The 16,388-nt window shown below is 45.6% G+C and overlaps 1 protein-coding gene across 1 annotated transcript in view; it reads left to right on the forward strand.

Moving 5' to 3' along the window:
• Positions 1-1,251: 1,251 nt before the first annotated feature.
• Positions 1,252-16,388, forward strand: part of TRHDE (thyrotropin releasing hormone degrading enzyme) — a 222,066-nt gene continuing 206,929 nt past the window's right edge. The window contains exons 1-2 of the mRNA XM_049792005.1: positions 1,252-2,511; positions 8,024-8,297. Of these exons, the coding sequence (XP_049647962.1) occupies positions 1,688-2,511; positions 8,024-8,297 (1,098 nt within the window). The 5' untranslated portion in view covers positions 1,252-1,687. The remainder of the gene's footprint in view (positions 2,512-8,023; positions 8,298-16,388) is intronic.

Below are 16,388 nucleotides of genomic sequence, written 5' to 3' on the forward strand. Positions count from 1 at the left end.
AAGCAAAACAAGGGGAAGAGGGACGCTTTCCGACGTGGATCTAGATCCTCGCTGCGTATAGTAATCCTGTGTTTCTGCAGTCCCTAGGTGCAAAACTTTGAGGGCAGGTGGAAGAAGTGGGCTCAGATTCGGTAATTCGGTTTTCCAGAGCCGGGTTCGCTCCCAGGACCACTCGAGCCACGTGTTGGCGCGTTACCCCAGGCAGCATCGAACTCATCCTAAAATCCCTCCAACCCAGAAGCGTGGGCAGGAGGGAGAAGGCTGTCCGGGGGCCACCGAGTAACGGCAGGGGATTTCGGAAAGTCCCAGCCGACACTTACCAGAGCGATTTTTTTTCTCGGCATACTAATCCTATCGATTTAAGTAGGAGGATTTATCCCCTTTTCGGCTCCATCCCCGCGTTAGTAGGACAGCGCTATCGCCGTCCAAACGCGGAGCCGGCGGCTTTTTTTTTTATTAAAACACCCCGTGTCAATACGAGCCAGCGCCGGCGTTCAATATTTAGGCGGAGAGCCCACTCGCCATCCCGGGCAGTCCCGCTCCTCGGAGCCTTTTTTTCTACAGCCGCCCCGTCCCCCCGCTTTCCAGCCCGGTTCTCGCCCTCGGGGGCCGGAGACCTTCCCCCCGGAGCCGCCGGCTGTGTCACACCGGAGAAAACCCTCCCGCCGCCCCCGCCTCCCGCCCCCGCCCGCTCCCCCGGGGCGCCGCCGCCGTCACCGCCGGCAGCCGCTGAAGCCGAGGGGCGGCGGGGCTCGCCCGCCTCTTCTTCCTCTCTCTCTCTCTCCCCTCCTCCTCCTCCTCCTCCTCCCCGCTTCCCATCCCATCCCTTCCCTCGCCTCTCCCCGGTGCCTATATATAGCCGCCTCTGCCCGAGCCAGCCGGGAGACCGCTCTGTACCTGCAGGAGACGGAAAAAGACAAAATAAAGAGAGGAGCCGCCAGGAGTGACTCTCCGGAGCCAGCCCCGCCAGGAGGAGGAGGAAGAAGAAGAAGAGGAGGAGGAGGAGGAGGAAGAAGAAGAGGAGGAGGAGGAGGAGGACGGGCCCGGCCCGGCCCGGTGCCCCTGTCCGGTGCCGGGCGAGCCCCCCCCCGGGAGGGGGGCAGCCCGACCTGCGCGGCGGAGCGGGGCGCGCATGGCTCGGGCGCTGCCGGGGCCGGGCGCGGAGCCCGACCCCGGCCCCGGCGGCTCGGGGCGCGGGGGAAGGAGAGCTCCCTGCGGGCGGCGGCGGCGGTAGCTGGGAAAAGGGGGGGGGGGGGGTGGGCGCCCGGGGGTGGCAGAGCCCTCCCCCTTGGCGCCGAGGGGAGCCGGGCGGCATGTGCTGAAGTGCCCCGCAGAAGCCGCACAAGTTGCCGGCGAGGCGCGGTGCCGGCGGCCGGACGGCGGGGAGCGCTCGCCGGCTCCTGCCCGAGCCCGTCCCGTCCCGTTTCCAACCCCCCCCCCCCCCCGCTTCGCCCGGGGGTTGCCGGCAAGAGCAGGGTGATGCGGCTCGTCGGGAAGTGAGAGGCGGCGCGTCCCCGTGTCCCCCCACCCCGGGCCGAGGGTCGTGGTCGTCCGGGTCGTGTGTGTGTGTGTGTCCGTGTGTCCTCCCCCCCCCCCTCCCCACTCGGCGCCTCGGAGCCTCCCATGCTTTCGGGGCCCCCTCGGGGGGCGGCGGCCCCGCGGGAGGCGGGGGCGGTGCTGCCGTGATATGGCCCTGGAGGAGAAGCGGGAGAAACGCCCGCCCGTCACCCCCATGATGATCGAGGAGGAGGCCGCCCTGCGGAACGGCAGCCGGGGGCTACCGCCGGGCCCCTGGACCGAAACGGCGGGGCCGAGACCCCGCACCACGGAACGGCACATCGCCGTGCACAAGCGGCTGGTGCTGGGTTTCGCCGTCTCCATCCTGGCGCTGCTGGCGGTGACCATGATCGCCGTGCTGCTCAGCGTCCGCTTCGAGGAGTGCGGCGCTGCCGCCGACGGCCCGCCGCGGGCCGGCGGGAACGGGAGCCTCCCGGGGGCGGCCCGGCAGCCCCCCGGCCGGCCGGAGGAGGAGGAGGAGGAGGAGGAGGAGGAGGAGGCGCGGGGCGGGGAAGCGGCGAAGGAAGAGGAGGAGGAGGAGGAGGAGGAGGAGTGGCAGCGGCGGCGGGAGCTGCCGCCCTGGGCCCGGCCGCGGCTCCCGCGGCACCTGCGGCCGCTGCACTACAACCTGATGCTGAGCGCCTTCATGGAGAACTTCACCTTCAGCGGGGAGGTGAACGTGCAGCTGGAGGTGCACAACGCCAGCCGCTACATCGTGCTGCACGCCCACCGCATGCACATCGAGGCGGTCCGCGTCGCCGAGGACAAGCTGGCCGGCGGCGTGCGGGTGGCCCGCTCCTTCCTCTACCCCCAGACCCAGGTCTTCGTCGTCGTCCTCAACCGCAGCCTGGAGGCGCAGAGAAGTTACAACCTCAAGATCATCTACAACGCCCTCATCGAGAACGAGCTGCTGGGCTTCTTCCGCAGCTCCTACGTCCTCCACGGCGAGAGAAGGTAGCGGAGCGCCCGCCTCGCCTCCGACTCAACTCGGGGCCCAACTTGCCGCCCACCCACCCCTCCCCTCCCCAGAGCCTCTCCGAACTTCGGGCGGGGCGGCGCTAGGACCCGGCGGTTCCGCTGAGGCCGCGGGCTCCGCGCCTTCGCGGCCCCGGCGGTTCCGCGGCGCGCTGAGGGGAGGGCGGGGTGAGCCGAGCTGAGGGCCGGGCCTCGCCTCAGGCCGCCGCCCCCGTCTCTCTGAGGCGGGGAGGGAGCTCCCCGGCCGCCCTCCGGGCCGTTCCCGAGGGCTGGCGCTGGGAAAGGCGGAGCTGCCGAGGGCTCTCGGCGGGCAGGCAGCCCCTTTTCCCGCTCCGCCCTAACCCCACCGGCCGGCGAAGCTGAGGCGGGGTGTGTGTGGGGAGCGAGCGGGGCGCGGGGGCCGGGCCGGGCCGGCCGCCGCCTCGGTCGGGGCGGGAGGACGGGCCGGGCTGCGGCCGGCGGGTCAGGAGGCGCCTCGGGGCGGCTTGGAAATGGACGGGGGTAACGAGTGAAGTTCCACGGGTGGCAGGAGTACGGCACGCCGCTCCCTCCCTGACGGGGCAAGCCCGGAACGGAGACCCCGGGTCTTGTTTAATAAACATTCCCTCCGTGTCCGGCCAGCGTGTGACAGAGCCCTGCCGGGTTACAGAGAGCAGCGAGCAGGGGAGCGGAACTTCTCTGCTGTTCTGCTCTTAATTTTCCATTATTCGAAGGAGAAGGGTGGCGGGATGCGGTTTCACCTGACGTGGATACGTTTACGCCACCTGCTGCACCTGAACCGCCGCAGATCGGCACCCTGTGACCGGGCAAACCCGGTCGGTTTTCGCTCTTTTCAGGCAGAACGAGATTCTGTTTTGGTCCTTATTCATTTACTCTTGTTGCTGTAGCCCTTGGGTCCCTGTCGAGGCCCGTGTCGGGGTAGGCAGGGCCACTGCGGAGGCCCCCCCTCAGGCAGTGAGAGAGGCTTTTTCTTCTGGTTTGAAGTAGTTGTCTCTTCTGACCGCGATCAGGCTTTGTAATAGGAAAGGAGAACGCGGTGGGCTGCTTGATAGTGCTGGCGTGGTTTATCGTTGTAGCGTTAGTTTCTTTTTAAGCTGTCCCTTCGTGAAACATCTGTGCGGTGACAGGTTTTTCTCTTTGGAATCTTACTGTTTTCTACTGTGAAGTGAAGCAAAGACTCTCTAGTGGGAAGAACTGGGGAAAAATAGTAAGTCAGAAGGAAAAAGAGTGCTCACCAACTCAAGTAAATCAACAGCTCTTGTATTAAAACATATTTTCATTACTGTGATTACTGACAATTTGAAACAGCCCTATGTTAGAACCAAGAGCAGGATTGAAATTAAGTTTGTGCAATTTGTCGTCACAGTGAAAGAAAATGGAAATTTGAAAAAGCACGGTTGTAGGAAAAGAAGCGGATAAAATGCCTTTTATCACGGAGGAGTGAATGACTGGGGTAATTGGGAGTTCTTACAGACCTGTATGGAAATGGGCAAATGGGGAAAAAAATAAATACTGTTAACAGCAGGGGGTATAATTCACTTTACAAACCCAAGAAATTATTTAAGCAGTTATTACTCTTGTGTATTTAGACTTTGTATAGGAGTAATTGAACTGTCAAATAGGTGTGACAGTGACATTTCTCCAAAGTTACTGTACTACACTATAGTACCAATGCCTCAGTTATGATTTAAAAAACAACAAGCCAGTTCACTTTTTGAATCATCAGGATAGCTTAGGACACAGGGTGCAAGGCGATGGTAAAATGTGTTTCCCAGTACTCTGTAACTTTTGTGATACAAGTTGCTTTGTTTTTAATACACTTGAATATAAGTCATATTGGGGGCAAGATCCTTACCTTGTGTCAGGTAGCACTGTTATATTGAAAGCAGTGGCATCTCTCTTTTTTTTTTTTTTTTTTTTTTACAGCATCTCATTTATATTTCTTTTGGTAAAATGTTGTTTTTGAAACTGTAGTCAAAGCATGGTTGTTTAATAGAAGGTGTTTAACAGAAGTACTGTTTTTCCTTTCCAACTGTCACAGGCTTAACAACTCACGGTAGTATAAAGTAAATAATACACATTCTGAACCAGGTAACTTCTTTGTTCAGAGTGTGCTCTTGCAGTGTAGCAATTTGCATTTTGATTAATAACCCATTTTTAATGTAATACGTATAACCATTTGTAATCCTTAAACGTGGATGGCTTCTACTACGATAGACAGGCTTCTCTCGTGCTCTGAGAGACCTTGATGTTCCAGCAGGGCTTTAGCTTTTTGACATCTTTATATTCGATTAAAATACAGCAACCTCATTGGAGCAGCGGTTGCTATAAAAGGGTCTAAACCGTCATTTTTCACTCTTGCTGTACATGAGGAGTGAATAACTCTGGCTAACTGTGAGGCTTCATAAACATAGTAATGCCTTCACTTTATAATTTTTTTCTTAAAGTTAGTTCATTTTTTGTGGTCTTCACAGGTGAAAGTCATAAAATCAGCCTGAAGTGTTGATAGCCACATAAAAGTATTTATTTTCTTACCGAAATCTTTGCTACATTAATTGAAATGTAAAATGATATGCTACAAATTTACTTTGCATTATGTGCCAGAATTTACTGGCAGTAATCAACAGACATTTAATACAGAGCTACTGTAGAGTACTGTAAGGATATGCACGCATAATTTAAATGAACATCAAACTTTGGCATAAATGAAAAGGAAAAAAAAATCTTACATCACGCAGACAAAACAAACAGACATGTTCTTCTATCTTATAACAACTAAGATGTCAAAACAGATAGGTTGTTGAGGAAACACATGTCTTCCTTTAATAGATGAGGTGGAATTAAAACACCTGCAGATTACTGCCGTGGGTATGCTGAGAAGACAAGCTGCAAGGCTGTCATTCCCAGAAGTACAACTTTTTATGGTGATATTTTGGGGAATTGGAGATAAAAATGTCAGTGCCCAGAGAGGTGTGTAGAGAGGTGGATGAAATCCTCAGCCTGCTCTTCACTTTTGGCATGCTATAGAAGTTATGCTTGGTTTTGCCTCCAAACACAGAGAGAAAGAGATAAAACCAGACAATGTTTTGTGTTGGGGTTTTTTTTGAAGTGTAAGGGTTTAGTCTTTGGGAAGCAGTTTTTAACTTTTTGTTTGTTTCGCTTTAGGACACAACAAGCAAATCAATGTTTGATAGTAATGCACATGTTATAAATACCACTGTAATTGGTAGTTGATGTACTTTTAGTATGAAATATTGACTGCCCAGTGTTTGCTCAGTTACGTGTATGCAGACATATCTATCTGTGAGAATACAGAAGAGGCAGAGTTTATCAGGTTCTGTTAGTCTGGCAAAGGGATTGTTTCAATGGCCTAAAACATAACAAGTATTAAAAGACTACTGATAGGATCTCCAAGAAATGGGGGGAAAAAAATGCTTCCTTATTTAGAGAGTGTCAGAATATATACAGTATTCCCTAAGTATGTATTTACATGTGCGTCTGAGCTCATTAAAATTGTTAATTGCAGAGGAAAGTTCATTATTCTTGCTTTATTAATAACAGGCCAGTACAGTTTTCCATGCTCACTTGAAGCTTCTGTTGATGTCTGTAGCTGTTTAGAGTGTGCCTCGAATGCAGAATCAGGTCCCCTTGAAATATTTTGCATATAAATTAAGTTGCTTTGCTTCATTTAATTGGCTGATTTGGCTTTATTGCACTAGTGCAAATCCACTGATAATATAGAATTTTGTTGGATTAACACTGGAATACCTGGCACCAACTTTTTACCATATATTTAGCAACCTTATGCAAAATTATGATTTTAGTAATCCATGTTTTAAAATGAAACAAGAAAAATGCAATACGATTAATTCCTTCAATAACTACTAGCCAAAAAAGGCTTTTTATTTTAGACCAAAGAGCAATGGTAACCGCTTCAGTGGTGGAAAAATTTTTCAAGGTTTAAAAAAATTAACCTTATTTGAAAGAGGTGATGATTTCACCAGAAAACATACAACTAGTTCCATCAGGCATGGGTGCACTATAGCAAGATAAAAGTGTAATGTTTCAAAAAGTTTATTTCTTTGTGGTTTTGTTTTTTTTTTCAATAAAATGATGCTCCAAAATACCTATAAAACCCAAGAAGTTTTAGAAACAGTTAGATACTTTACTTTCCTTATGAGCCACCTATTTTTTTTCTCCCCCGGCATTAGAGAGTATCATATTGCAGAATAATGCCTATAGAGTGATTAATAATAGGTGCCACCAGTTTCATTACATCAAATCTATCCACACATCTTCTTCCCCCAGAGGAATACCAGATGACTAGTCAACCTCTAAAATGCCAATAAATGTTTACCTGGTATCTAAAATTTCATGGTTATTCCCACTGATGGAACCTTGGAAAGTGAGACACTAATCAATACCACTCAGAAAGCCTACATATGTGCTACCTTTACAGTTGCGTAGTTGGCTCATAGTAATTTTGTCATCCTGCATGCCTCCAGTAAATATTCTTATTGAACCCCATAAGTCAACCTTTTAGGTGTAGCTTCTTGTTTCTGCAAAGAGATCATTGCACATGAGTTTTCTCTAAACATGTAAATACAAGTCTCTACTGAGAAAGGTTCCTATTCTGTATCTGGATTAACATCCCTTTAGTTCCAAAGAAAACAGGTACAGATTTTATTGTCAAACTAAAGCCTTCCCATTCTATACAATGGCATAATAAATATCTTTTCATCCTTCAGAGATCTTTTCATAATCTGACCCATTAACTGAGAATGTCAATTTGTTCTTTATAAAATACACCAGAAAAGAAAAGCACGTGTAGAAGAACAGTGGACTGCTCTCTGCTTGTTTAATCATTTTTGAAATTTGTTTGTAATTCTACAAAGCTCACAGAGTGGTTTTTTGGACTTGCACTCTTACGGCAGTGCTGTATAGTTTTGTGTCTCAGACCTACATGCAACTGGTACAGAAGTAATCAGCAGTGGAAAACAATGACCCTCTCGAGAGCACTATGTGACTGTACGTTCTCATGTCCAAAGAAAGGCAAAGTGCCCTGTCAGTGTCTCGGGGCAGACTGAACTCCCTGAAGGCTGTTAAATCCTGGTTTGAACTGAGGACTGTGCTTACTTGTTTAGCATTGTATAACCAATACTGGCTAACTTTTCTTTCATGTATTGATGAACCAAACTGCTGCTAGAACCTGAAGTTTGGTATGAGGCAAGGGATTATTTATTTAACATCAGTGTGGTGTCTGCAGATTTGTAGGGAATTTGTAGACCGTGACTTTATATCAATTGCGTTGCAGTACAGATAGTAAGGAAGTGATAAAGCAGTGTTCAAACACTGTATACCTTGTACAGTTTGTTGTCCGTCCCGCCCCTTAAACTACACTAGTCAAGCAATGTCTTATTTGATACGTCTATGAATCAAGTGCAGTGCACAGTTAGTAATTGCTTTGTTTTTGTGTTTGCTTCTTTCCTAGGTTTCTTGGTGTTACGCAGTTTTCTCCTACTCATGCCAGAAAAGCCTTTCCTTGCTTTGATGAGCCCATCTACAAGGCCACTTTCAAAATCAGCATCAGGCATCAAGCAACTTACTTATCTTTGTCCAACATGCCAGTTGAAACTTCTGTTTTTGAAGAAGATGGATGGGTTACAGATCACTTTTCACAGACCCCTCTCATGTCCACGTATTACCTCGCTTGGGCAGTGTGCAATTTTACATACCGTGAAACTGTCACCAAGAGTGGAGTAGTTGTAAGTATTGCTAATGTTCTATCAAATACGTTATTTTGAAAACCCTCACTTTTTGTGAGCGATCATAACATCAAGTACTAAAGTATTTTCTTGATTAGCATTCCTAAAATTTACCAGTGTATTTAATGACGGCGTGTATTGTTTGGGACCTTTTCTGAAGGTTTGTCTAACATTTTTGTCTGATACTTTTTGTAACTGTTTAGCTTAGTAGGTGTGGTTGTCTGATATTTGAAGCTTTTAAATATGCCATTTCATTTCACTTTGATTTTCTTGGGAAGTTTTCTCTGTTTTTCCTGTAGCCTTTTCAATACCAGTATTTGTGGGACTATTTATTAGAAGAAAGCAGTAATACTGGCAGGGTTTTCAGTCTCCTTCCTTCAGTACTGACATGTCCCCTGGTGTGCTGTGTGCTAGCTCAGGTGGCTGATAAATAATTCCTATCTTAGATCTCTTGCTAAGGAGCAGGCCTTTACAACCTATCAGCTTCCTGTAGAGGTCCAGGTTGATGGAAGGACTCACTTTCTGGAGCTGTTGTTTCCACATATGGCATGATTCCAGGAGTTATGCCATGGAAAAAAAGAGAGAAAATCCTTTATTTATGTCAGTTTTGTTTTTGTTTACAAGTATCAAGCTCAGAACTGTATAACAAGCCAAAACATACATGAGAAATGCTGTCAGCTTAGTAGAATACTTCACCACGCTGTCATCTTGATTTTTCAGGTGAGCGTACAGAGAAGCCCTTCCTTTTCAGTTAGTGATTAACAAAACAGAGCTAGTTTTGGAAGCAGAACGCTAGGCAGCAGTTTAAGCTTTGTGCCTGAGCAAAGGGGGTGTTTACCTTACACTTCTGCAAATGCTCTATAACTGTGCTGTAGCCTGGGGGCATGAGGAAGGACTGTAGGCCTCCCTTCCTTGGCTGATGAGGTCAGGAAGCACCTCCAGAACCACTTTTGGCTAGCCTAAGCATCAAGCTGCTGTGGAGGGAGCTGATCCCACCTGCTCTGAGCCAGAGGTTTTCTTTGCCTTTGTGCGCCAGCCCTCAGCTCTGTACAGCCGCATGATCTGTCTGAAAACTGACCTGAAAAAATAAATGAAAATGTGGTGAGTTTTCAACCAAACCAGTTCTCTGATCCAGCTTTTTGTGTGACTGCCAGAGTCCTAGTACAGATTCAAGTCTGTGCTGTAGATGAGGGAAGGTGGACCCAGACAGTCTTCTGCATTGGCATCCCTCATTGAGGCCATACTGAAGTGATCGGGAAATAAGGCTTGTTTTTTGTCACTGGGACAGCTGGGTAGGATGCTGGGGAGCCCTTCACTCCTCTGTAGCCCTTTCATACCATGGCCAGCAGACTATGACGCTACCCTCTGGTCCTGCGTAAGAGGAGGAGGAAGCATGGCTATGAAGTGGTTCTCTGAGGCGCTTTAACCTATGAGTGTAAGGATGAGTGTAACTGCTGAGGCCACGCTTGCAGTCCTAGTGGTTACCTGCAGTAGTAAAGCCTTTGGGTTTGGTGGTGGTTTTTTTTTTTATTTTCTTTTTGTTCTGGTTTGGTTTTGGTTTTTTGGGCAGGTTGTTTCTCTGTCAGTTCAGTGAGTTGAGTTAGTTTAGAAAAGGATCTCACAAATACCAGGGCAAAGAAGTAAGGAGGGAGAGGTGGATGCCTGGTTCTTAGTGTTGCTACCAGCAGATTAATGAGCTGGACAAGAGGGATTGCTCTTGGGATGACAAATTGGTTGCCTCTGGCTGTTGTAATAGTCAGAGGAGCATTCACTAGCCTAGTAGAAAAGGCTGAGACATTAGGCCACTTCTTACTCTCTCTTAATCACTACTGAAACAAGTAGGAGTTGATGATTTTCGTTGTAATGTACTCCAGCTGCTGAAGGATTTGGTCTTAAACTAAGAACGGTCTGGTATTTTCAGCTTTAGAAAACACTGGTTACTTGAGATTCATCTTTAGCTCTAATAAGATGGAACTTTTTGGTGTATACTCTAGTAGGGAGGTCTTGTGTTCCTTGTGCTCTAATATAGTGTAACACTTGCAAGTTTGTCATATATAATACTACCCTCTTAACTCACTTTGAAGTGTCCTAGACTCATCTGAGAAACAGCTGCAAGCAGTAGCTTCCAACTTCAGTGTAAGCATATATGTGCAGCATGGGGGATGGACCTCAGCCCATCAGTTTGAAAGATACAGCCTACTTCCTCTTTAATTCAAGGAGAATCTAATTTTCTTGTAGTGTTATTCAGAGCTCATATGCTGTAGACTTTTGCTGCTTGAGTAGGTTCGATACTCTGAAGACAGATGCATACTCATGTCTTATAGACAATAATTGATAACTTTCTGCTGTTTTCATGTTTGGCAGAACTGTTCTCAAGACGTTAGGTTTAACAGGAATTGAAGAGAAAATCCAAGTATTAATCTGTTAGGAATTTGTGGCTACTAGAGCCTGATAGTTTTGCTTGAGTCTGTTGGTTCAACGCATGTAGGACATACATACCTATACTGCACTGCCTTACCTGTACCACTGTACAGAACTTTGCCGACAGTTACGCAAGTCGGTGGGTAATCTTCGCAAGGACCTGAAGACCAAAAGCCTGCATAGATTGGGATAGTTTCTTACCCCGTAAAATTGTTAGTCTAGAGTTTTAGCTCCTGTTTTTTATAATGCCCCTATCAGAGAGGTATATTAATGCTCAGGAATACCAAATAGTTTACACTGAGTTTTTGGTTAAGTATATCTTGCTATTTTTCAGTCCATTTGTGATCTGATCATCTTTAACTGTTTTTCAGTTTTGTTGAAAGAGTATCTTTTAACGTATGAATTCATGGCAAATGCTTCCGTTCAGAGCTGTGATCATTCAGCTGATTTGCTGAGGTAATCTATCTTTTTGAGTCTGTTGTATTGTAGTACCAGGAGTTCATGGATACTACTGGGTGAATTTGAAATCACCTGAATCCTGGCACATGCAATTCTGAACTTCTTGGTTTCCTCTGAAGCCACTTGTTCACTAAAACTTGGTTGCCCCCATATCCATGGCAATGAATGTAAATGTATGAAAAAAGTAAATTTGCTTCTAAAAATGAATGAATGTTCAGGAAAATAAACCGAACCTCCATATTGAATCATCTTGATAGGCCATTTCTTTTTTTTTTGGGGTTGGAAATCATTCTTCAATTAATGCAATGTATATTGCATTTTTTTTTTTTTAGACATATAGTAGACACCTAAAAGACTTCAGCTTGCATATACTTCTGCTTTTGTTTTGGCACTTTCATGAACCTGGTTTTGGCTCACAAAACATTTAGGGAGGGGAGGGCAGGGCTGTCCGTTCAAATTTTGACAGCATGTTAACGATTAAAATCTCACCTCTCTTCCAGCTGAGTGGTCTTACTAAAGTGCTATGGTCAAGGGTAGATAAACTCCCAGAGGAATAGGAGAAACAGTGGGCTTAAAAGCAAGTTTGTTTCTCAAAAACGGTTATCAGTTCAGTTTTTCTGAAAGAATGATATCGACCTCAAAATTAATTTGAACCTGAGTGTGAGATTCAGTACTGATCAAGCTATAAACAGAAACTGACTTTTGGAAAGCTTAGGTGGACAATCAAAATAATAATTTTGATATATCCTATATAATTCTTGCAGACATGAAGATGTGCTATATTTCATACACTAAAATTAATTTGGAAATGGGAATTAAGACAAGCAGTGCTTTTCTAGGAGCACAGCTTAGTGAATGTGAATCATTAGCATAAGTCTTTAGTCCATATGGGTCTGATCAAAATCCTTTCCAGAGCAGGTAATTTAAAAGCAGAGTTGACTTTTTATATGCATTACAGATATATAGTATGTTGTTCAGATTTATCTGGGATTACAGGAAATCACTCAGCTGCCTTTGCCTTTGGGCAGGGGCTTGACTCCTGTGGACAGGACTGCGGTGCAGTGATCTATGCTGCTGCAGACTAGGGAGCGGTATAGTTCTACCAGGGTGCTGCCTGAGATAATGCTGTGCTGAGGGAGGAGGGATGACCTTAGGAGCAGGCTTAGCTGATCCCTGTATGGCCCTAGCAGTTGTGTCAGCTGTGGTTGGTGAAAATCATGAGATCTGTGTACTGTCATCTTTGCACAGTACAATAATCCAGAAAACTCCACTTACCTTCACATGGTTGCTTGCTTCTACCCGTATGTTGTGTTTCCTAGTCATACCTCTTAAGTATATTCTTTGTCAGTAATTCTTAAAAGCAAAATATTGCTGGCTGGATTGAAATGTCTGTCACATCATCGCTGTGTCTCTTTCCTTCATTGTTGTCTTTATCTGTGCTTTCAATCCACCAGGCCTTTTCCTACTATTGTTACTTTATTTTTCCCCTGTCTGGATTTATTTTTACTGTACTTCTTGTTTAGCTGTACTTCTATTCTACAAACCCTCTCTTTCTCATTCCTTTGTCAGGTGGACATGGAAACTCATATCTCTCAAACTATATCCTGCATGCCTTCTCACTGCCTCATAAGTTATTTTAATTCTGTTTTTTTCCCCTGCTAATTCTATCTTTTTAGTTAGTGGAATGAGTGAGTGCTGAGGGACAAAGCACAAAATATCTGTGGAGATGAATGCATTGCTGGAACGAGATGTTTCAGGGAGATTCATCTTCTACCATTCTTGCCTTTTGTTGTGGATGGAGTGCGGAGATAGATATGGAAATAAAGCGCCAACTGGCAGCTTTAAAGTGTTTGGCCCTTGTCAGGAGGAGTATCTGCTAAAAAGAAAGTGTGTGGAAAGGAGTGGAGTCAGGAGGAATTGTGGGTGCAGGGGTTAGAAGAGCAAGCGCAGGCAGCGCTAGAGCAGATGGGAGTGAGCAGCAGTGGAAGGAAGTGGCTATCTGGCTGGGTGGTGGTGAGTGGGAGGAGGAATGCCGATGGAAGGCAGTGCTGAAAGAAGAATTTTGCGTGGTTTCACTTTTGCTACTCCAGCTCCTATTCCAAAATGGCTGCAGCATATGTTGCAGGACTGGCAGTGTGTGGGCTTGACCATGGCTTGATCAGCTGCTCAGGGTAGGACCTCCGCTGGCTGGCTGAATCCACATGCGTTACATTTTGAAGAGACCTCTACAAGAGGGTATGTCTTGGTTTCAGTTATATTAAACGTTACTGGAGAGTCATCAGTGCCGAGTAATTTGTCATGATACAGGGAAAGACCTGGAGGCTAAGAAAGATCTTATGAGAAGAGTGGTATCACAATAAAGCCAACCTTTATTGCACTGCTGTACTTTTGTTATTACTTTATCTAAGATGTAATTAGAGATCACAAGCTCCTGGTTAGTAAAGATCTTAATTCAATACTTTACAGTACAGTTAAGTCTTATCCTGGCGAATGAGGAGGAGCTGTAATAATCTGGCTAAAGGAAAATAAGATAATTACTGTTTCCATAGTGCTTCCTGGCTTGGAGGGAGCCTGAATAAATGTCCGAGCACTGAATTCTCTTAGGCATGTGTTTGGGGCCTCACTCAGTTTGGCTCAGCATCACACAAGAAGATAGAGTGGTCTCAAAAACAGGATCCGTGCAGTAATAGTTGCTCGATTCTCCACAAGTGAAAAATCATTTTTGCCCAGGAAGGCTAGTGAACAGAATCATATAAGCAGACTTAGGTCAAAATCCAGTGCATGTCCAATAGCTCACGTTAATTTAGGTCCAGTACCACAGGACCATGGTTTTATACGTGTCTTTAACATAACTGGGGATAGTGTAGTGCTGCTAGCAATCCGTGAGATGCTGGAGAGCTGGGCTGGGCATTCCCGCCTCTGCAGTGCAGTGATCAGTCTGAGGAGACTGAAGAGCTGACTTTCACTAATAGTCTAAAAAAAATTAAAAATAATCATGTTGAACAACTATTCAGAATAACTTTTTCCCCAGTGGATTCCATCATTTGTTAGTTGCTAGAAAAAAACAAAACCATCAGTTCTCTCTAAGATAACTCTGCACTTACTGTGTAGTTTGGCCTGTAGCTTTTAGAAAATTATTCTGTATTTGAGAAATGTATTAATATTTTTATGTAATAGCAGTAATGACCTGAAGACCAGGCATTTTCTGTCAGTTAATGACTACCTGGGTTAAAGGCCTGAGGCTCTTCCTTAGGCCCTCTCTTCAGCTGCTGGTTATTAACTGCCAGCAAAGTCTTTCTGTCAGTTATTATTTATTAATCAGTATTGAAGCAATTATACACCAGATAATTCTTTGTGGGTGAGCAAATTGGTTAGAGCAGAATGATTTAGCTATCAGAAGTAGAATTAGTCCTCAATTAAAATCAAGTTTACTTCCTCTGCAACCTGAATTTAGTCCAGCTCCAGAATTGAGCTCTACTTTCTAAGCTCGCCTATACCTGAAAAGTAACTTTTGTTAGCCTATCGCTTACCACTGGGAGGCCACATGTGTACCTGATAAACAGATAGCAGCTAATGCAGGAAGCACCAGGCCTATTTCTGAAGCCTGGCATGATGCAGACTTGTAATTTTTAATCTTTATATGTCCTAGAATGCTGCTCTGATAGTGATATGGTGATACCCATTAATTTTTGGTTTTCATTACAAATGTTCCACTCTTGCCTCCTCCAAAATAGATTTCATCAAACAGTTAAAAATAAAATGCATGTTACAAAGAATGTGTTGGGAGGTATGCGGTTATATTGAGCTAGAAAAGCACACGCACGTATGAACATGGATAGGTGTGTTTGTGCTTTCTTTTGCTTGTAAGAAATTTTCTCTGTAGTAACAACAGAAAGGCTGGTTCTACAAGTATCTTTTACTCAATTCAGTGCTTACTACTGTGAATTGTTTTAGTTAAGTGGGGAACTGTAATATAATACATTAGCAATCCAAAGAAATTGTAGCCTTTTCAGATTCACTGCATCAATATTTGTTTACCCATTCTGTTTCAGGTTTGCATATTGAAAATGACTTCAAGTTTATTAATTTTTAAATACTATAGCTACAAAATATGCTACAAACAAACAAAAACCTATGTGATCAGCATCCATGCTAAACTGAATATGCCAGGGAATCTGTTAAAAACATAAATTGCAAACTTGCAATCCATTGTTATTGATTTCTGGTTGAATTTGCAAGTTGAATGCACTAGGAAAACACTGTACATGTATTGTGCTTACTCCTTTAAAAAATGCTGTCTGTCAGCACTTGTAGTACATGCAGTATTTAAATGTGATATTTGTTTGTTTTATTAACATAAACTCCCAGCCCTACTCTGCAAATAGTATTATTGAGTTGAAAGACACATTGTTTTGTTTTGGCTAGGAAGATCACCTGTAAGTATCTGGTGGCAGTGGTGTACTTAACTTTGTACATAGTAGCAAGAAGACTGTCGAAAAGCACACTTCAGTTTCTTACTTTGTGGCTAATTTGGAGGTTTATGGCTTGCCTGCAATAATAGGGAGTAGAGAGAGAGAGAGGCGGCACATGTGATTCCTGGCCTGATGGCTGTCAGAACAGCATCCTGATTGCAATTTCATACCTTCAAGAGCAGTTCAGCCTGTAGCTGCTTCATCTGGGGTCTCTTCTGGCTGATGAAAAGAAAGGTCTGAGACTCTTAGTACGTTCCACTCCTTCCCTGCCATTTGCTCAGAGGAGACTGAAGTCCCTGCGGTTCCTCCCGTTTCCCACATTACAAGCAGGGGAAGGAGGGAGATGGAAGAGGAAAAACTATTTCCTTTTCCTTTCATGTGCTAATGAGCATATGCTTAGTAGTATGTACTGTGACAATGTAACTCATAGTGAAGGCTGAACACTCGAGCTGTGCTCTGCTTTCTGTACTACATTCTTTTATGTCTCCTTATGCCTCTTATGTTCTGCTGTCATATTTGACTTCATTAACTTACTCGTTAAGGTCTCTGTCCTTGGCATCAGTGTGAATTCTGCTTTCTGACATCCAAGGAAGGAGCAAGAGTCTATTAACATGTTTCCATAAGAGTCATACTCTTGCTATAAAAGCAAAAATGAAGTGCCAAATAATCCCTGGGAGGTATCTCGCCCCACGACAACATAAAGGTGAACACATTCCTGCATGAGCCTGAACATCTGTCA

The sequence above is a fragment of the Accipiter gentilis genome, chromosome 34 (assembly GCF_929443795.1).
Source record: "Accipiter gentilis chromosome 34, bAccGen1.1, whole genome shotgun sequence".
Classification (NCBI taxonomy): domain Eukaryota; kingdom Metazoa; phylum Chordata; class Aves; order Accipitriformes; family Accipitridae; genus Astur; species Astur gentilis.